This window comes from Theobroma cacao, chromosome 4, assembly GCF_053813885.1.
Source record: "Theobroma cacao isolate CCN51 chromosome 4, ASM5381388v1, whole genome shotgun sequence".
NCBI lineage: Eukaryota > Viridiplantae > Streptophyta > Magnoliopsida > Malvales > Malvaceae > Theobroma > Theobroma cacao.
The window spans coordinates 6828807-6850757 of record NC_142642.1 but is presented as its reverse complement, the minus strand read 5'-3'; the positions used below and the strand labels follow the sequence as shown (position 1 = coordinate 6850757).

Sequence of the window (21951 nt, the reverse complement as noted above, 5' to 3'; positions counted from 1 at the left end):
TTTAAAGTACATGAATAACTAGTATGCTAACATAATTTTAAATGTACTTTCAGAAACATATCTGCATCATAAATATGAATCCACTTCCAATTTTGTTCAACAAATGCACTCTGGATGGTGATAACTACATTGAATGGAAAAGAAACCTTAATATTGTCCTTAATTATGACAAGATCACATGGGTTTTTTCTAACCATGAGCCTAAAGCACTAACTCCCCAATCATTTATGCGTCCTTGCAAACTTGAGGTGTCCAGAACATGTTTTAAGGTTGGCATTTTCAAAGATGGAACCGAAGACTGAGGTGTCACGAGCCGGAACCTCCCTCAGGCCCATGACAATCGCCGCGACGTCCCGATTGACACTCATTATCCGGAATGCCAACCGAAACCCCGCAAGGCTTACATATCAGTTTCTTTCCTTTCCTGTGAGCAATCGTTATTAAATATCGAGTTTTTAGAGAATATACACTATTTAAGATAAAAAACAATAAAAATAAAATTTTCGCCACACAGGGGTATTTTGGTCATTTTTTCTCAAAAATTTCGAAACTGGCTAAAACGTAATATACAAGTACAAAACACATAATTCATATTCAAAATGAGTTTAAAAGTCTAAAATCTTCATTTAAAACGAAATTACGGTTATTTGAATATAATAAGAAAATAAAAGAAATATTAAGGAAAATATTCTATTTTCTTATAAACAATAGTTATAGAGTTATACGTGAATAATTTTTACAGTGTAAAAGCTAAATAAATTTATACATACTAAAATACAATAAGCCAAAATATTTAATTTAATTTACAATAACAAGAGGGCTCCCGAATAAACAAAAGTAAAGAGGACTGTGAACCTACGGTTTGGAAAATGCAGATCCAATGGTAGTCCTCGATGAGATCAGCTATCTACAGTCTATACTGAACCTGAAATGGGTGGAAAGGAGTTGGGTGAGATTTAGCAATCCCAATGAGTAAACAGACATTATCATAAATATCTAAAGGCGAGTAAAATGGAGGCAAGGTTAAACAACAAATTTCAACCCATTTCATAATGTTTTCAATTTATTTCTTAAACCATAAAATATTTGTAATTTACCAAAACAGTTGTTAAGGCTTATGTCTTTTATTAAAACAAGACTCAAGCCAAAACTAATCCTCAGGGATACCTTGGTCGAGGCATCTAACCGAGTTCGCCAAGGGTGTTAAAATATTCACACGTGAAACACATTTTTATTTTTAAAACCAGCCGTTCCTTGGTGTTGGCCGAGTTACACATTCACATGGGGGTTCGACGTGAAGTGAGCTCTAATACTACCCCGGGAGTTACCCTCCTCGCCTCTACAACTGAAGTAACTATATAACTGGGTTTACCGTGCCCCTCTAATAGGCAGTCCATGGAAACCCGTCACTGCAGTGACTAACCCACCAATTTTAATAAAATTTTGACAGTATAACGTGACTTTTATTTATTTATCCAGCTTGCTTAGTAAAACAACTTACATAAATTTCCCAATGCACTCACAAAATATAGCCACATATACTCATTTCTCATAAGCCATTCCTAGGAAAATATATATTTTTCAAGTCAATTTGCAGCCTCCAATTACTCAATTTCATAATCAATACAATATATTTTTATTTGTCATATTTATTCCTAAAACATCAAAAATGTAAAACCTGACCCTATAAACACATGTCATGACATACATGCACTGAGTAGTATATTATTATGCTAGGAAAAGCACCTAAGAATAGACGAAACTCGTTATTGTACCTAATGGTACACTTGAGTTGATTTAACCTCGAACTAATTCAAATAGGAATTGTAAGATGAAATTTAATATTTTATAGTCAAGAAATGACTAAAAGAATGATTGTTCGAAGTTCGAGGGTTCATTTGGGGTAAAATTGGAAATTTGGATGTTTAGGGGCAAAATCGTCATTTTGCCACCTAAGATAATAATTTGATTATGGAGTGAAATTTTTTATCAAGATTCACTATTTGGCGTATAATTTAATGATAGGAAGTGAAAAAGTTTAATTCTGGTGATTTCTGGAGTGTAGGGGCAAAATCGTAATTTTACCACCTATGGACAAAATTTGAGATTTTGAGAGAATTTAGATAAAATTTGACAAATTGGAGAATGGTATGGGTATAAGGGATGAAAAATATGTCTATGGGCAATTTTTTCAGTTTTTTGGGCAAAAATGTAATTTTCACTTTTACGGGGGCAAAAGTGTAAATTTCAAAAATTACTCCACCGAGACATTGGATAAGTCTGAGAATTTTATCTAAGCTACGGATATGTGGGACAAGTGTATGGTGAAAATTTGGAAACAAATGGATGAAATTTTAAAAATGGGCCAATGGGAAAGTGACACGTGGCATTTTAAAAATGAAATAATATTATTTTAGTGAAAAGTCAGCCCATTTAAACCCCATTTTAAGTGCTGGCCGGCCATAAGGAAGAACAAGAGAGGAAATAGAGAGGAAAGGAAGAAAAAAAGAAAAACCAAAGAGAAACAAGAAAATTCAAAGGGAAATTCGCGGTTTTCGACCGTTTACGCGTCTAACGGTAAGATTTTCCTATTTTAGCTTGATTTCTACCTTTCCTATGCCTTTATTTCCATTTAGCATGCTTGAGGAGAGAGATCAAAAAGTGATATCAAGGGCTGGACGAAATTCTAGGGGAGAGAAATTGAAATTTTTAGGTTTTGATATTTAGTTAAATTGATAGTTTTAGTTAGTTAAATGTGTTTAGAAATTAAATTGGGCAAGAAATCATTAAATTTTCACAATACCCACTCTTGGCTGGATGCTCAATGCTGTACAATGATGATGAATTGATTTTATTCTAAGGGAAATGAAGAGAAAATGATGAAAAACGATTAAACGTGATAGAAAAACAAAGTAGAAAATTAACCGAGTTAATGTCCCATTTTTGGCTGAATTTTCCAAGGAAGGGAGTGAGCTGATTTTGTTGTTTTTAGAAGGTTATTGGCTGATATTTAATGGTTAGAAATGTTGGAGAGAGAATGGGATGATTTAGAGCTAAAATGGAGCGCGTTAGCAATTTATCGGGCAAAGTGCCAAAAATAGGTTAATACCGCGTTTAAGCCGTTTTAAGCTATTGCATTTCATACCATGCATTAGTATAGGATTTAAGTTAATTATATAGTGATTTAGCATCAATGTGATGAATTGTGTAAATTTTTGTAATGTGTCTAGGAGGAGAGCCTTCCGGAAAAGGTAAAGAAGTCGTACCCGACGAGTAGTGATCGGGGCGCTTAGAAAGCTTTTAGTTTGTACAAACGGTGAGTAAACTTATTATTATTGTAAATTATCTAGAGTTTATTTTTAAATTCCCTTTATGTATTTTATGAAATGAAAACGAGATTAAAACGGGATTTTTTATGTTTTAGGAATAAATGTGACAAATAAAAATATATTGTATCGATTATGAAATTGAGTAATTGGAGGCTGCAAATTGACTTGAAAAATATATATTTTCCTAGGAATGGCTTATGAGAAATGAGTATATGTGGCTATATTTTGTGAGTGCATTGGGAAATTTATGTAAGTTATTTTTACTATGCAGGCTGGATAAATAAATAAAAGCCACGTTATACTGTCGAAATTTTATTAAAATTGGTGGGTTAGTCACTGCAGTGACGGGTTTTCGTGGACTGCCTATTAGAGGGGCACGGTAAACCCAGTTATATAGTTACTCCAGTTATAGAGGCGAGGAGGGTAACTCCCGGGGTAGTATTAGAGCTCACTTCACGTCGAACCCCCACGTGAATGTGTAACTCGGCCAACGCCAAGGGACGGCTTGTTTTAAAAATAAAAATGTGTTTCACGTGTGAATATTTTAACACCCTTGACGGACTCGGTTAGATGCCTCGGCCAAGGTATCCCCGAGGATTAGTTTTAGCTTGAGTCTTGTTTTAATAAAAGACATAAGCCTTAACAACTATTTTGGTAAATTACAAATATTTTATGGTTTAAGAAATAAATTGAAAACATTATGAAATGGGTTGAAATTTGTTGTTTAAACTTGCCTCCATTTTACTCGCCTTTAGATATTTATGATAATATCTGTTTACTCATTGGGATTTTATAATCTCACCACCCTCCTTTCCACCCATTTCAGGTTCAGTATAGACTGTAGATAGCTGATCTCATCAAGGACTACCATTGGATCTGCATTTTCCAAACCGTAGGTTCACAGTCCTCTTTACTTTTGTTTATTCGGGGGCCCTCTTGTTATTGTAAATTAAATTAAATATTTTGGCTTACTGTATTTCAGTATGTATAAATTTATTTAGCTTTTACGCTATAAAAATTATTCACGTATAACTCTATAAATATTGTTTTATAAGAAAATAGAATATTTCCCTTAATATTTCTTTTATTTTCTTATTATATTCAAATAACCGTAATTTCATTTTAAATGAAGATTTTAGACTTTTAAACTCATTTTGAATATGAATTATGTATTTTGTACTTGTATATTACGTTTTAGCCAGTTTTGAAATTTTTGAGAAAAAAATGACCAAAATACCCCTATGTGGTGAAAATTTTATTTTGATTGTTTTTGATCTAAAATAGTGTATATTCTCTAAAAACTCGATATTTAACAATGATTGCTCATAGGAAAGGAAAAAAAAACTGATATGTAAGCCTTGCAAGGTTCCGGTTTGCATTCCGGATAATGAGTGTCAATCGGGACGTCACGACAATTGTCATGGGCTTGAGGGAGGTTCCGGGTCGTGACAAAAAATCCCGTTTTAATCTCATTCTCATTTCATAAAATACATAAAGGGCATTTAAAAATAAACTCTAGATAATTTACAATAATAATAAGTTTACTCACCGTTTGTACAAACTAAAAGCTTTCTAAGCGCCCCGATCACTACTCGTCGGGTACGACTTCTTTGCCTTTTCCGGAAGGCTCTCCTCCTAGACACATTACAAAAATTTACACAATTCATCACATTGATGCTAAATCACTATATAATTAACTTAAATCCTATACTAATGCATGGTTGAAATGCAATAGCCTAAAACGGCTTAAACGCTGTATTAACCTATTTTTGGCACTTTGCCCGATAAATTGCTAACACGCTTCATTTTAGCTCTAAATCATCCCATTCTCTCTCCAACATTTCTAACCATTAAATATCAGCCAATAACCTTCTAAAAACAACAAAATCAGCTCACTCCCTTCCTTGAAAAATTCGACCAAAAATGGGACATTAACTCGGTTAATTTTCTACTTTGTTTTTCTATCACGTTTAATCGTTTTTCATCATTTTCTCTTCATTTCCCTTAGAATAAAATCAATTCATCATCATTGTACAGCATTGAGCATCCAGCCAAGAGTGGGTATTGTGAAAATTTAATGATTTCTTGCCCAATTTAATTTCTAAACACATTTAACTAACTAAAACTATCAATTTAACTAAATATCAAAACCTAAAAATTTCAATTTCTCTCCCCTAGAATTTCGTCCAGCCCTTGATATCACTTTTTGATCTCTCTCCTCAAGCATGCTAAATGGAAATAAAGGCATACGAAAGGTAGAAATCAAGCTAAAATCGAAAAATCTTACCATTAGACGTGTAAACGGACGAAAAAGGCAAATTCCCCTTTGAATTTTCTTGTTTCTCTTTGGTTTTTCTTTTTTTCTTCCTTTCCTCTCTATTTCCTCTCTTGTTCTTCCTTATGGCTGGCCAGCACTTAAAATGGGGTTTAAATGGGCTGACTTTTCATTAAAATAATATTATTTCATTAAAAAAAATACCACGTGTCACTTTCCCATTGGCCCATTTTTAAAATTTCATCCATTTGTTTCCAAATTTTCACCATACACTTGTCCCACATATCCATAGCTTAGATAAAATTCTCAGACTTATCCAAAGTCTCGGTGGAGTAATTTTTGAAATTTACACTTTTGCCCCCGTAAAAGTGAAAATTACATTTTTGCCCAAAAAACTGAAAAATTGCCCATAGACATAATTTTCATCCCTTATACTCATACCATTCTCCAATTTGTCAAATTTGATCTAAATTCTCTCAAAATCTCAAATTTTGTCCGCGAGTGGTAAAATTACGATTTTGCCCATACACTCAAGAAATCACCAAAATTAAACTTTTTCACTTCCTATCATTAAATTATACTCCAAATAGTTAATCTTGGTCAAAAATTTCACTCCATGATCAAATTATTATCTTAGGTGGCAAAATGACGATTTTACCCTTGAACATCAAAATTTCCAATTTTACCCCAAATGAACCTTCGAACTCCGAACAATCATTTTTAGTCATTCCTGGACTATAAAATATTAAATTTCATCCTACAATTCCTATTTGAACTAGTTCGAGGTTAAATCAACTCAAATGTACCGTTAGGTACGATATCGGGTTTCGTCTTTTCTTATGTGCTTTCCTAGCATAATAACATGCTATTCAATGCATGTATGTCATGACATGTATTTATAGGGTCAGGTTTTACATGAGATGTACTTATTTATAGGATATCCAAAAGGAAAAAGAGGTTATTACTTCTATAGTCCTAACATAAGAAAGTTTTCGTTAGTGCGAATGCCACTTTCTTAGAGGAAGAGTTTGTGAGAAATCACAAACCTAGAAGTAAAATTGTTTTAAAAGAATTGTCTGATCCTTTAGATTTAAGTGTTAATTCTAAAGACGTCATAACACAATTTGATTCAAGGGTTGAAACAAAAACATAACCTAAACATGAAAGAGTGGTGCCTCGATGTAGTGGGAAGGTTGTGAGACAACCAGAGAGATATATGGGTTTAGGAGAAAAGATGATTGCACTCTTAGATGAACATGAATCTGACCTTATTAAATATAAAGAACCTATTAATGATGTAGATGTTGAAGAGTGGTGTAAGGTAATGAAATCTGAGTTGGACTCCATGGATTACAACAAAGTCTAAATGCTAGTAAATCCATCTGAGGGGATAAAACCCATAAGATGCAAATGGCTTTACAAGAGGAAAAGAGGAAGTGATAGGAAGGTGGAGACCTTCAAGGCTAGACTAGTATTTTGTGTCTTGTGAAGCAACAAAGGAAGTTGTATGGCTTCCTAAGTTCCTTATGGACCTTGAAATAATTCCAAATGCAGACAAGCCCATTACACTCTATTGTGATAACAGTGAAGCAGTGGCTAACTCAAAAGAATTGTGGAATCATAAAGTAATAAAACATATTAAGAGGAAGTAGTATCTCATTCGAGAGATCATACAACATGGTGAGGTACTTGTAAAGAAAATTCCAACATAGTAGAACCTTGTTGATCCATTCACAAAGACTAACACAAAAGAGTTTCGAGGGTCACATAGAATGTCTTGGAATGAGAGATATGTCATACTTGCTTTAGTGGTAAGGGGGAGATTGTTAGGAATTTCAGAATATGGTGCCCTAGAAAGCTAGTATATTCTCATGTATAATTTCATTTAATTTATTTGTAATGAGAGTACATTTTGATAATAAGATGAAGAGTTTGTTTTAAGTAAGCATTCATTATCTAGTTATTAATGTATCATAAGTCTATTGAGATATTAAAATACATTTGTATGAAGAGTCATACATAGGAGACACGTACTTTAGTTAAACCTAAAAATTGTTTACAGCCATATAATAAAGCTAGGCACTTTATTGTGTTAAGGTTGTACTATCCAGATTACTTCCAACGAAACGAATGTGATTCATTTCAAAGGAACAATGAGTCTTAAATCATCAGAATGGTTAACTTCAAGTAATGACACTATGACATGAATTGGAATCATGTGAGAGTCAAATTTAAGTTTAATCGTTACTTAAATCTTGATCTCACTCTTATGCATTTACTTATAGTAGAATTGAAATTCTGATGGATAGTGGACTCGTGTTTTTTTTCCTTATAATCTTTGATATACCATGGGCATGATCATCATAAAGCGTTGATCTAGACTCCGTATGTTGGGATTATAATTGAGGTGAACATCCGGGAACATATATCCAAATAGTGAAGTTCATAGTATTAACATCACTTCTAGTGATTTCAAGAAGATTGATGATTAATCTAGGCTTAGTGAATTGATGACTGAGCTACTCATTATATCTTAATACTCAAAAGATTAGGTCTATAGTATTGGATCACTAATTGGATGAAATTTAAGACTAGGAGACAAAATTGACATGAAAGGTAAAATAGTAATTTAACCTTTTGTCATTAAATGGTTATGAGGGTTCACAATATAAGGTTTGCAATTGAGCAACCAATAATGAATATCAAGTATTGAATCATTTCTTATAACTATTGTTAATGCAAAAGTGCAACCACGAATCTATGGTGGAGTGATTTCATGGCTAATATGCTTAAATTATCTTAATGAGATGAAAAATAATTCTAAGTTTATTGGAGCTTGGAATATCTATGTCCAAATAGATTTTTCATTTAGCTTCGTAGAATTCAACTTGTTTAAGTTGACATGCATGTTTTATTTGATTAATTAAATTTGTGTACAAATATGACAGCTTTTACATGTTTGTCTTAATTTAGACAAGAAAACATGTTTTGTCTTAATTTAGACAAAAAAACATGTTATGTCTTAATTTAGACAAGAAAACATGTTGTTTCTTAATTTATAAAAGAAAACATGTTGTTTCTTAATTTAGACAAGAAAATATGTTTTGTCTTAATTTAGACAGAAAAATATGTTTTATCTTAATTTATATGTTTATCTTAATTTTGACAAGAAAACATGTTTTGTCTTAATTTTGATAAGAAAACATGTTTGTCTTAATTTAGATAAGAAAATATGTTTGTCTTAATTTAAGACAAGAAAAATATGTTTTGTCTTAATCTATACAAGAAAACATGTTTGTCTCAATTTAGACAAGATATCATGTTTTATCTTAATTAAAGACAAAAGTTGTCTTAAATTAAGATAATGCTAGGAGGATTCTAGAAAAATGAATCTAGACATCCGTGTTGATAAAAAGAGACTCCATGTTTGACAAGTACTCTTTTATTATTATTAATTCTTTTTAAATAACGATGGATAATAACAAAATAAGAGTTATTATTCAACAAGGAGTTTTACTTTATCAGGAACTCTAAATGATAATTAAAGAATGAAATTATTTATTCTTTAATTTTAATTTTGATAATTATGGAGCATGTTTGATGCATCCATAACTCTAAATGGATGGTCAAGATTGATTTAAAGCTATTTGATTTTGATTAAACCTTTTAGGCAAAAGTTTTAATGAAATGAGAAGAGATTGGAAGAAAGAAAAGAACGCATCTCCCTTGAGAAAGCCTCTGTCGCAATTTCTCTCCTCTTTCTCCTAACTTTGCCACACCTCTCTTCCTCTCTCCCATTCTTGGTTGATTTTTTGAAAGAAAAATAGCCATTAATTTTTAAGAAGAAAAGAGAGGCAAAATCGGTTGCCATCTTGTAGTCTAGCATTCCATACTGTGAAACCCCAACCTCTATAGGCTTGTAACTAAGTATAGATGTAATAATACGAGCTAGGGGTAGTTTCGTCATTTTCTCTAATAAGCTCCCAAAAGAAATTTTTATGATATTTTAAGGTCTAAATAAGTATAAGACTGTATAAATGATGTGTACTGATGAAAATACAAAGAAAACTAGAAGTTTCAACAATTTTCATAATAGGGGTAAAATGGTCATTTTTCACCTCGAGTTAAAATTTTAAGTTTTATGAACCCGAGTATGTTTAGACCATTATGGACCTTGTCCCAGTGTTAAAAGAGCAAAAAGATTGCATAAAAGATTGGAGGAGAATAAGTAAATTGGTGGATGGGTAAATTGGTAATTTTAAGGGAATGGATAAATTTGGCCTATAAATATCTTGAATTTCCAGCAGCTATCTTCTTCTTCCCTTCTCCTCTCTCACGTTTCTTCAATTCTTCCATGGGAGTTTTCTTCAAGCTTCCATAACTTTCTCTCTCTAGCTCCAATTTTCATGCTTTTGGTGTACTCTTCCATAAACCCTTATGCTCTTTCATCCTCTCACTTTAAAACCCTTCAAAAATCTGGTTTTCATACTTTCTCTCACTAGTTGGGCATTCTAGAGAGAGAGAGAGAGAGAGAGAATTACCCCATTGATTTGGAAGCAATTAGAAGAGAATTTGACTGCGAAGGAGCCCTAGGGTAAGTGATGAATTAAGCTTGATTTTTAGCTGCAGAAAATGGCTAGTAATTGGGATTTATGAGTTGTTTTGTTGTTGACTATGTTCATTACTTTTTAGTGATTAAGATAGATAGCCATTTAAGGTGACAATTGGAAGCTAGCTAAGAGATAGCTTTTAGGGTTCATAGTGTGTAAATTGACCTATTGATTATGCTAATGTGATCTTAGGTTCTAAGGAAGCCCCATCATCTCATTTGGACAATTAGGGGAATTAGAGTCATCTAAAGGCTCTACAATCAATTGGTGAGTGGACTGCCTTCAAAACTTGTTTTGGGAAATATAATGTATTTGCACTCATTTGAATGAATAATCAAGTTTTTCATAAAGACAAGTGCCTTGGGAACAAGCTTTTGCAAAATGGTTTTATATTGTGATATGTGAATGCTATGGATTCATGCACTATTGTAGTATGATGATATATAAATGTGTGTGTTGTGCATGATGAATGATATTGTGTATAATGACTGTAACCGTGTGTGTGCACGATGTGGGGGGATGCACATGCCGGTGATGATGGTGGCGTGAGAGGTGGATGATGATAGTGCCCGTGTGCACAATGTGGGGGGATGTACACGATGGCACTGATTGTGCACAATGTGGGGGGATGCACACGATGGTGCCGGCTATGTGCACGATGTGAGGGGATGTACATGAGCCGGGTGTGTTTATGATGATGTTGATGTTTATCTATGTAATTATGCATATCTAGACTTATGAAATGAAAACTTATGAATGTGATATATGATTGACATATATGAGAAATTTGATACATTGTACTTTGAGAATTTTCATGTGTTGTATGTTGATTTTGTTGGTTTAACATGATGGCTTTTTGTTGAGTGAGGGGAAACTTTTCTCTAGTTGCTCTGTTTTCGCTGCAGCAAAATTCATTCTTGTTGTAGCGAGAAACTCTCGGGTTTGAGAACCTTCACCAAAACTGGTTCTCGCTACAGCGAGAATGTATTTCGCTACAGCGAAATAGTCACCGTAGCTTCTCGTTGCAGCGAAAAAGGAATCTCGCTGCAACGAAAAACTCTCTGTTTCATCAGCTAAATTTCGCTGCAGTGAGAAACCTTCTATTTATGGGTTACAATTTTGCCGCAGCAAGAAAGAATCTCGCTACAGCAAAAAACCTTCTGTTTTGGTCTCTTATCTTGTCCAATTGCTGCCCTATTTTCACTCATTTACTACCATATCAGACCATGGACTTCCTACATTAAGGATTAAATGAGTTAAGTTTAAAGGGAGAAGGTTTAGTGAGAAATCCTCGACCAGTTGAGAAACCCTCGGTCGGTTAATAACCAAATCCCAACGTCGCTGCAACGGAAAGGAAAAGATTCGTTGTCATATTTGACTTGCTTACGTATCATTGAAGCTTTCATTCTTCAAATGGTTAGTTGTGTATGGATTCATGATTTTCAAATGATCAATCAATTAAGGGCTTGATGAAAGGTTTTTAGTAAGAATAGAAACAAATTGCATTGTTTTGAAAAAGAATGCATCATGATTTCATTAAAGATTCCTTACGGTATGTTTGTTCCCTTTCTTGTTCACTCACTGGGTTTATACTCACCATTTTCAACTTCATGTTTTCAGATCACGAGGCAGTCGGTAACTAGGACGAGGTGTCCTTATAGACTTGTACACATCTTTTGGTAGGTGTCTCGGCATTCAGTAGCTGTACATTCGTCCGAGTCCCTCCGCTGAAAATCGAGTCTTCTTTTTTAGATGTATAGACAAACTTGATGTAAATTATTAAGACACATGCTGTAGACGATGTATGTATATTTTAAATGATTAATGCCAATACGAGTTGAAAATGTCTTTTACTATTTTGATTTAAAATTATAATTCGTGACTTAGCAATATTTGATGGAATGAGGAGTAGGATAAATCGATAGGCTTGCTTGGGCATAGTGGACTATGTCCATTGGGCCCATGCGTCGGTCATGGCCCGAAATTTGAGTTGTGACACATACCTTGTCCACTCAAGGTTCAAGTTGAAAGCATTCTTGAAGAGTAAGTAATAAGTTTGTTTGGTTGAGAAATCAATTGTTGGTGTGGTGGTGAATTTACTACAATTTATTAGGTGTTCAAAAATAAGAATCTTGAAATAAAATGTATGTTTATTTTACTTTAATAGATTCTTATTTTTTTAGGATGTGATTATGCCACTTACAATATGATGATATGTTTTTCTGCTCGTGTAATTAAATTGCTTGCTTCTTTTATAAAAGAAAATTTTTAAAATCCATACTTTACACAAACACATCAATGCCCTTAGATCCAACTCCATCACTCAAATCAAATCAACGTTCAGAATTCTCAACATTGGACAGAACACAAATCCAAAATGAAGCCATCATGCTTTAGATGTTTGATATTCCACGATCCACACCAAGGATTACTTTTATGGACTCTAAACATCTCTAGCTCAATATCTCATCTAAGAGTCCTTAACTCTTCAAGGCATCAAATATTTCTAATCCTTCATGAGGTTCTATGTCTAGAGTGAACTACTCCTTGATGTTCATCATATCCACTAGACCTACTAGTCTAGGTTCAAACAATATAGGCCATTATATGGCTTGCATTAAGGCACACAATACAAAGCACATATAATTCACATATATATATATATATATATATTGTTCGTTAGCCTAGGTGTTAGGAATTTTGAGAATATGGTGTCCTAGAAAGCAAGTATATTCTTATGTTTAATTTCATTAAATTTATTTGTAATGAAAGTACATTTTTATAATAAGACAAAGAGTTTGTTTTAAGTAAACATTCACTATCTAGTTATTAAGGTACCATAATTCTATTGAGATATTAAAAAGCATTTATATGAAGAGTCATACATAGGAAACATGTACTTTAATTGAATCTAAAAATTGTTCATAGCCATATAATAAAGGTTGTAGTGTCTAGATTACTTCCAACGAAATGAATGTGTTTCACTTCAAGTGAATGATGAGTCTCAAATTATCGAAATGGTTGACTTCAAGTAATGACACTATAACATAAACTAAGATCGTGTGAGAATCAAATTTAAGTTTAACCGTTCCTTAAACCTTGATCTCACACCTATGCATTTGCTTAGAGTAGAATCGAAATCTTGATGGATAGTGGACTTGTGTTTAATCTCCTTATAATCTTTGATTTGCCATGAGCGTGATAATCATAAAGCATTGATCTAGACTTCATATGTTGGGATTATAATTGAGATGGACATCTGGGAACATATATCCAAATAATAGAGTACATAGTATTAACATCACTTCTAGTGATTTCACGAAGATTGGTGATTAATTTGGGCTTAGTGGATTGATGAATTAGCTACTTATCACATCTAGATACTCAAAAAGATTAGATCTAGAGCATTGAATCACTAATTGGATGAAATTTGAGACTAAGGGACAAAATTGACATAAAGGGTGAAACGGTAATTTCACCTTTTGTGATTAGATGGTTATGAGGGTTCACAATATAAAGTTTGCAATTGAACAACTAATAATTAATATCAAGTATTGAATTGTTTCTTGTAATTATAGTTAATGCAAGAGTGCAACCATAAATCTATGGTAGAGTGATTTCATGATTAATAAGCTTGAATTATTTTTAATGAGATTAAAAATAACTCTAAGTTTATTGGAGCTTGGAATATCTATGTCCAAATAGATTCCCCACTTAACTTCGTAGAATTCAACTTGTTTAAGTTGAAATGCATGTTTAAATTTGATTAATTAAATTGTATATAAAAATGGTAGCTTTAACATGTTTGTTTTAATTTAAACAAAAAAATATGTTTGTCTTAATTTAAGATAAGAAAAATATTTTTTGTCTTAATCTAGACAAGAAAATATATGTCTCAATTTAGACAACATAAAATATTTTTTTCTTAATTAAAGACGAAAGTTGTCTTAAATTAAGATAATATTATGAGCATTCTTGCAAAATGAATCTAGATATCCATGCTGATAAAAAAAGACTTCATATTTGACTATCACTATTTTATTTATTATTAATTCTTTTTAAATAAAGATGGATAATAATAAAATAAGAGTTATTATTCAATAAGAAGTTTTATTTTATCAAGTACTCTAAATGATAATTGAATAATTAATGTATTTATTCTTTAATTTTAATTTTGATAATTATGAAGCATGTTTGATGCTTTCATAACTCTAAATAGATGGTCAAGATTGATTCAAAGGTATTTAATATTGATTAAACCTTTGAGGCAAGAGTTTAATAAAAAGAGAAGAGATTGGAAAAAAAAAGAAACATACGTACTTTTCTTAAAAAAGTTTCAATCATCACTTCTCTCTTTTTCCTCCTAACTTTGTTGTATCTCTCTTCGTTTTTCCCATTCTTGGCTGAATTTTTTGAAAGAAAAATAGCCATTAATTTTTAGGAAGGAAAAAGAGAAAATTGGTTGCCATCTTGTAATCTAACACTTCACACCTTTTCCACTCAATGTTCAAGTTGAAAGCATTCTTGAAGAATAAGTGGTAAACTTGTTTGGTTTGAAAATCAATCGTTAGTATGGTGGTGTTCGAAAATAAGAATATCAAAATAAAAGGTATATTTTTTATTCCTTAATAGATTGTTATTTTTGAGGATGTGATTATGTTACTTGCAATCAGAATTATGTGTGTTTTTGCTTGTATTATTGGATTGCTTGCTTTCTTTATAATTTTTTTTTTAAATCCATACTTTGCACAATCACGTCAATCCACTTAGATCAAACTCCATCAATTGGTATCATAATAAAGATTATTGCAAGTTTTGTTTCCTTTACTTTTTTTATATGGTTGGCACATTTGCATATATTTAACTATTGTAATGTGATCAATGTATAGTTGTATGTTGTGATACGTAATTTCAGATTTTTGTCACATTAATTATCTTAAAAAATTTTAAATCCATCACCATGTTTCCTTCTTGATTTTTTCATTTTTCCTTATATTCATATAATTAGAAAAAGTCATGTAATTTTAATATTACTTTATATATTTGGTACATCTATAAAGAAAAAAGTTGAAAGCCAAAAAAGAAAAAAATAATTATGTAATATTTAATCTCTTTAATTTTTTTATGGCTATTAATATTTTTTTTAAGATATATTTTTCTTGTATCAATTTATTTTTTGAAGAAAAAGAATTTTTCTTACATTAAAATTCTGTTATTATAAAAAATATTTTTTTTCTATTAAAATATTTTTTTGATTAAAAGAAAAGAAAGGAGGGGTGAGGTGTGGGCAGCTACACATGAAAAAGATGAAAACTACAAAAAACAAAAAAAAAAAAAATACACGAGTAAACTTCCATATTCAGAAGCAAGCTTTCTAGACAGTCAATTGATTCACAGATCCATTCCAAACCATTGGAATTGAAAGCTACTGAATTAATAACTTAATGAAGTTAACAACGCCTTGAAGAAAAACTATTGCTAATGCTAAGCACCATGCCTTGCTAGTCAAGCAAACCCATACACCCGTTTTGCAGAATCAAGAGTGTTGCACAGGAGCATGGCAATTGTCATGGGTCCAACTCCTCCAGGTACAGGGGTAACTGCGGAAGCAACCCTCAATGCTTCTTCATAGCAAACATCTCCAACAAGACGGTATCCAAACTCGGAGCTGGGGTCCTGCACATTGATGAAAGAACTTAAGGTCACATTTAGTGATCATAACCAAATTTGGAATACAGAATCTAAGATCAACAGCATAGAAGTATTGTGGTCCTGAACATGAATAAATTGAACTTAAAATGAAATGCAATAATCATCTTACATTTTTAAAGAGAGAGAGAGAGGGGGGGGGGGGGGGGGGGGGGGGGGTAGAAATCAAAGAGGCTACTTTATTCTGTAGTTTTCTCATTACAAATTACCTTCCCAAAGTTTTGCCATTTATTTTCTGAAATGAAATCAGAAAGCATTTAAAATCAAGAAAATCAATGAAAGAGTAGCAATATCACCTCAATTGGACATGTCCCAACATCAATAACGACTGAACCTTGCTTTAGCCAACTGCTACGTATCAGATTAGGCACCCCTGCTGCTGTGACTACTATGTCAGCTTCACGTGTGATCTGTTCAGGATTCTTTGTACAAGCATGTACTATGCTGACGGTTGCATGGTGCCTCTGCCCAACAATTTCAGGAAAAGTAAGAGTGGACACAATTAAAAAGAACCAGTCCTTAACCCCGGGAGATGTATAAGAATGGACCCGATTGAAAAAATTAAAATAAAATAATCTCACTAAATTTTAGAATATAAAGATAACACAAATATAAACAGAGTTATTGGCAAAATCTGTTCATATAGGAAGCCTTCAAACCCTTCTGAATGGTTGCCTATCATTTATGTATTTTAGTTAACTAGATATGTGGCACCCTCTACTTGTGTGATAAATAAAAATATTGTTGATAGGTAAGAAGATAAAATAAATTAAGAAAAGGATAAACAAAGTAATGTCAAAGAAAGAGAAAAAAAGAAAGACAATTAATAAAATTAGGAGCACAAAGGTACCTATGCAAAATGACAAATGTGTCTTTATCCCATTTTGTAAATTTACAACAACTCAGATGCCGCAAAATATATGAAGAAAAGATAATATTCGCAAATAATAATGGGGAGGGAAACTAAAAAATCACAATTTCAACAGACAAGCTGTTGCCTGGGGAGAGAGAAACGGAAAGAACAAGGGAAGTGAGTTTCTGAGTGAAAAAAAAAAAAAAAAAGTTATTCAGAAGTTTAAAGAAAGACAACAGGAAAACAGACTTAGTCACTCACATAAATAGTACTTTGTATAAATATTCATATCAACTTCCTTTTGCCTCTTCATGTGTTTATGAAACATGCATTACAGACAGAAATGTCTGTATAAGATAATTTATTACCTGCAGTAGCAAAGATATGGGCAATCCCACAATGTTGCTTCTCCCAATCACTACTGCCTTCTTTCCCGCTATTTCCACACCAGATCGGATCAATAGCTCGAGGCAACCCTTAGGTGTGCAAGGAATGAACAGCGGTTCCCTCCCTCTCATGGCAAGATTCCCCATATTTACCGGATGGAAGCCATCCACATCTTTTTCCAAACTCAGCACATTCAAAATCTTCTCCTCATCCAAATGCTGTACCAGATGACTTTTACGAGTCATTCGCAGAACAGTTTAGAGGATTCTCTTGTAAAATTCAAGATAGCATTATAACTTAATAATTGAGATGGCAGAGGGGAGGATTAGATAATTATTCATATGGTGAGTATGCTGCAGATTAGGAAATATAGGAAAAAAGAACATATAAGGTAGATTTGTAATGCCTCCAGGAGAAGTGGTGCACACTTATGAGATGTACTCCAAGAGAGGTACCCACAGGAGCAGTATCAGTGCAGTACACTAGAAAGCACTTACCAAAAGGACTAGACAGAGAATCTTTGGGCTGTGCTTGGAGGATTCTCCCATTAATGAGGTTAGGCTAAACCATTTATATGCTTGGAGGTGCAACTCATGCAGTCCAAGATGTTACAATAGCCCATCCTAGAATAATTAGGGGTGAGGTGTGATGGCCTGACTGTCTGTCATATTTGGCACTGTCACAGCAAATGCTGCATGAGATCATGGGTCAAAAATGACCTATGAGAAACAGAAGTATCCAAGGAACTATCTCCATATCAGGCCAATCAAAACAAAATCCCAATATGAGACTAATCCAAAGATCCCGCCTCATGCTGGGATTAATCTCATGGTGTAGTAACTAAAAGAAAAAATTATAAAGCATTCAAAGAACTGATGCAATCAACCAAAACCACTCGTCTGCAAACACCAAACTTCTGAAATACTAAATTAAGATGACTGGCCAGGAAAAGTTCATACTGCCTAGCAGATATTTGAAACAAAATTAATTCATTTGGCTATTGAAAACGAACTTACATCAGATTAAATCCCTTTAACTTACCAGAAAACTTGCGCCACTTGCTTATAGTTTGAAATATCAAGAGCACCCACTGCATTTTAATGGAAAAAAGGATACCATTTGATAGGAAATGGGATTTGTCAAAGATTTCCAAGTACTTGCAAATAGGTGATCTCAAGGTCCTCAAGTTTATTGACAGTTCAATTTTATATCTTCTATGTTAGGCCTATAAATCACAGAAATTCATGTGGCTGAGATTAGGCTTGACATCTAATGCAATTGCATTTTACCATTAGCCTGGAAAAGCAGGGGCAAAATTTATATCCCAATTGCAGAATTACCTCTGGCAGAGGAAGCTGCACAAGAACACCATGAACTGATGGATCCTCATTAAACTTTAACACCGCAGTCATAACATCATCTTCAGCACAATAGTTAGGAAGTTCAGCCATCACAGATTTGATTCCAGCTTCTTCACAAGCTTTTATCTTGTTACGGACATAAGTCTGTGAGTCCCTTCTATCGCCCACCAAAATCACCGCCAAACCAGGAACCTTGCCAATGCACTCCTTCATCCTTTTTACTTCAGAGGCTACTCTTGACCTGATTTCCTCTGCAATTGACTTCCCATTAATTACTGTGCCAATCTGCACATTGGCTGTGGTGAATATCACTAATCAAAGCACATGAAGAATGCAAAGAAGCAAATTGAGGGATCAACTTACATAAGATTTTATTTCATTACTTTGTTGTATTAATGGGGCTTAATTGTAAAATTTTATACAACTAGGATTGCATTTGATATTTTACGTTTATATTAGGGCTTAGAATCTTAGTTTGCTTTTCGTTATCTTATTAGGTTTTGTTTCTAAGTCAAGTTTATTAGTTTTTATTGGAGTCTTAAGAATTTTCTTTAAATTTCTACTAGAAATTGGAGTTCTAGTTCTTTCAGGATTGGGGTTGGTAGGATAGTAGCCTGCATAAATATAAATGTAATCTTCCTTTTGGAAGACAAATTATTATGAGGAAGTTTCAGCATTAATGCCATTGTGATTGTGTGATGCAATCAACCCTAGGTGTATGAGATTTTTCAGCATTAGCACTATTGTGATTGTTTGATGCAATCAACTTTAGCTGTAACTCCCAAGGAACCATAAGTCTGACGCTTAGGTTTTCTTTCTTCTTGATTGTCTGATGCAATCAAGGAACCCTAAGTGTGAAGCTTAGGGATCTTTTCTTTCCTTTTTCCCTTTTCTTTATTGAATTTTTCCATATTTTCTTCATTAATTCAGACAAATTTATATCATAAGCCTAGCCCTCCAAGCTTTCCTGCACTTCTTTAAGATGCAAATAGGGAGGGAGGATTCCTCTGTGGATAATGCAGCACAAAGTTGTTTCAGATATTTAAAGAATCTATAAATGGAATAAGCCTTTTTTGACAGATATTTAGGGACACTGGCTTCTCACTACCCTCAAAAATGGTACAGCATCAGCCATCTCCAGAAGCAGCCAGGAAGAAAGTTTCTTATTAAGCAAAAGACCAACTAACTTAAACCATAAAAAAAGGCCACGTCAGTTGAAACCAACTCAAAAACAAGCTTGATATGGCAGCGTAGCTTATCAAAATCAAATATGAAACTCAATTCAAGCTTTCTCTTGCAACTGAAAATTGTATTAAATAAAACTAAAAAAAAAACTGAAAAACACAACAAAAAATATAGAATATAAAATGTTCATTTCGGTAGCTTCAAAAATTCTATAAATCTCTTAATTTTAGAGAAAAAAACACCATGGTTTCAACTGACACAAAAAACGGATGATAAAATTAAACCTTGAGAAAAAATTTGGTGGAACAACTGCAGCATAAAGAATAATGAGACAGTAAAATAACAGTTACGTGATCCTCAGAGGAGGGATTATAGGTAAACAGAAAGCAATCAAAACAGTTAAATGTGAGGCTCTTACAGATTTTCTGGCCTGACGGGGGATCATAGTGGGTGGAATTGGCAGCCCAAATGTCTGGAAGGTCAAGAGTGACAAGAGGTGGAGACAATAATATTTGTGAGCTCTGGTTGTCCTTCCAGGTATTAGAGGCCCTTGTCATTGTCGAGGATAAACATCCCTTGGATTCTTTTGCCCATCCTATAGCCATCTTTCCATTTACACTCCTCACCATCATCCTCATTATCTTATACTGGCTGCCCAAGAATCATATCAGTTTTGCTTTAGTTTTCTTTACTTCTCTCACTGCCTAAGTGTTTGAAGACCCTGACAGATCCTCCAACTCTATACCAACCAAAGTAACAAAAAAAAGTATGATGTAGTAGACAGCATAATTGTTTCACATCACTTCTTTTTTGTCTTTCAAGAATAAGGTGCTCCCTCTGTGCCATAAATACTATCTTAGATTGACTTGTTATGGTCAAACGTCTTTTTCAACTTTGATCTTAATTAGTTTAAATATTTAAATAAATTAAATTTTAACAGATATACATTTGAAATTTTTGTTGTACTGCTTCCAAATTTTAATTATTAGTAATTTATGAGTAAAAGGCTGTCAAACTTGAAAAACTGACTCAAAAAAATGCAAACTCAAACACTAATTATAGGACTAAGAGAGTAACAATTAGAATAATATCGATAAAATTCACAGAAATTGTCAACTTGGGCAACTTCAGTGGCAACTACTGCCTTCAGATATCAACCTGTCCAAGCCTCCAAATATCAAAATCAAATGCAAAATCTCAAAACAAAGAAGATGCTCTTAACTAATTGTTTTATTATTCTTTTAATACCCATGACTTTGAAGAACCCACGGCAAACAGTAGTCAACATTAGCTTTAAATCGGCAGTTCAATCTTAAACAAAAAATACTATCAAGCATTTAACCTTCCTCCAATCTACCTTAAGAAGGAATAAGGAATGCAGTCGCAAACCTTTTTCCCCCTTCAAAAACATTATACCCGTTAAACTCTTTCCAAGGAAAAACGGGCATGAAAATAACTCACTGACTCTATTCATTTGGAATGTGCCAAAGATTGAGAAAATCAAATAAAGCAAAAACCAACAAGGAATTACGAATTATAAACAAAATTAACTTATGACTATCTTTATCATATTCATAATTACTGCATCCTAAAGTACAGAATCATAAACCCCAAAACTTACAAGCTTATACTCTGTTCCTGATTTCGTAAAATGGAAAATGGAAAATGAATTTACCTGACCAGTTACAATTTATTTATTTTATTGGTGTGCCAACCGCAGCTAAACCATCAACAATCAACTTCGCCGAGGTGCTTCCTCCTCTGGAAAAATTTATTTATTCTATGGACGCTTCATCTTAATCCAACCCTCATAACTGTTTCTACCTTCTCCTTTGTTTCCGATAGAGCACTGTTTCTGATTCTTTTATCTCTTCCGCATTACCCTCTATTATTTTTTTTCTTTATTTTCTTCCTACATTCCTTTTAAACCCGTGATCGTAATTCAATGAATAAATTACGTTTATTATATTTCATAAAGTTGATAATAAATCTTTGCTATAAACTCTAAACCATAATTTTGACAACCAAAATGCTCTTTTAAAAGTAAAAGCACCAATTGAAATGCTATTATTATTAATTAGGGTAAAATTACCCCACCTCATAGGTTTTAATCCAAATTCCAAGTGGATCCATTAATTTTCGGATTGAACGCTCCATCATAGAAAATATCTTTCGCTGGACATGTAGGTTCAACTATTAGTGTTTTTGTTAATTTGATGACGTGGTAATATTGAAATAATAA

The 21951-nt window shown here is 33.1% G+C and overlaps 1 protein-coding gene across 7 annotated transcripts; it reads right to left on the bottom strand.

Moving 5' to 3' along the window:
- Positions 1 to 15560: 15560 nt before the first annotated feature.
- LOC18601281 (bifunctional protein FolD 1, mitochondrial-like) lies at positions 15561 to 21637 on the bottom strand. Of its 7 annotated transcripts, none has more exons than XM_018120255.2 (6): positions 21385 to 21637; positions 20128 to 20360; positions 18504 to 18820; positions 17145 to 17381; positions 16220 to 16387; positions 15561 to 15890 (listed from the first exon to the last, which is right to left on the bottom strand). In XM_018120255.2, the coding sequence occupies exons 2-6, from the start codon at positions 20345 to 20347 to the stop codon at positions 15720 to 15722; spliced, it is 1113 nt and encodes a 370-aa protein (XP_017975744.1). In that variant the 5' UTR covers positions 20348 to 20360; positions 21385 to 21637; the 3' UTR covers positions 15561 to 15719. The 7 variants fall into 7 exon arrangements, with proteins under 7 accessions (XP_017975744.1, XP_017975745.1, XP_088661983.1 ...); XM_018120256.2 differs by having other exon boundaries at positions 20128 to 20356; XM_088805857.1 differs by lacking the exon at positions 20128 to 20360 and having other exon boundaries at positions 18504 to 18775; positions 21385 to 21632.
- Between the last annotated feature and the right edge of the window lie 314 nt (positions 21638 to 21951).

Excerpts from the sequence above, each read along its gene's own strand:
- LOC18601281 (XM_018120255.2), bottom strand. The coding sequence starts at position 20,347 with ATGAGGATGATGGTGAGGAGTGTAAATGGAAAGATGGCTATAGGATGG. Across the intron at positions 17,382-18,503 it reads TGCAGCTTCCTCTGCCAGAG|CATTTGGATGAGGAGAAGAT; the intron begins GTAATTCTGCAA and ends CATCTGGTACAG. Across the intron at positions 15,891-16,219 it reads TTGGGACATGTCCAATTGAG|GACCCCAGCTCCGAGTTTGG; the intron begins GTGATATTGCTA and ends ATCAATGTGCAG.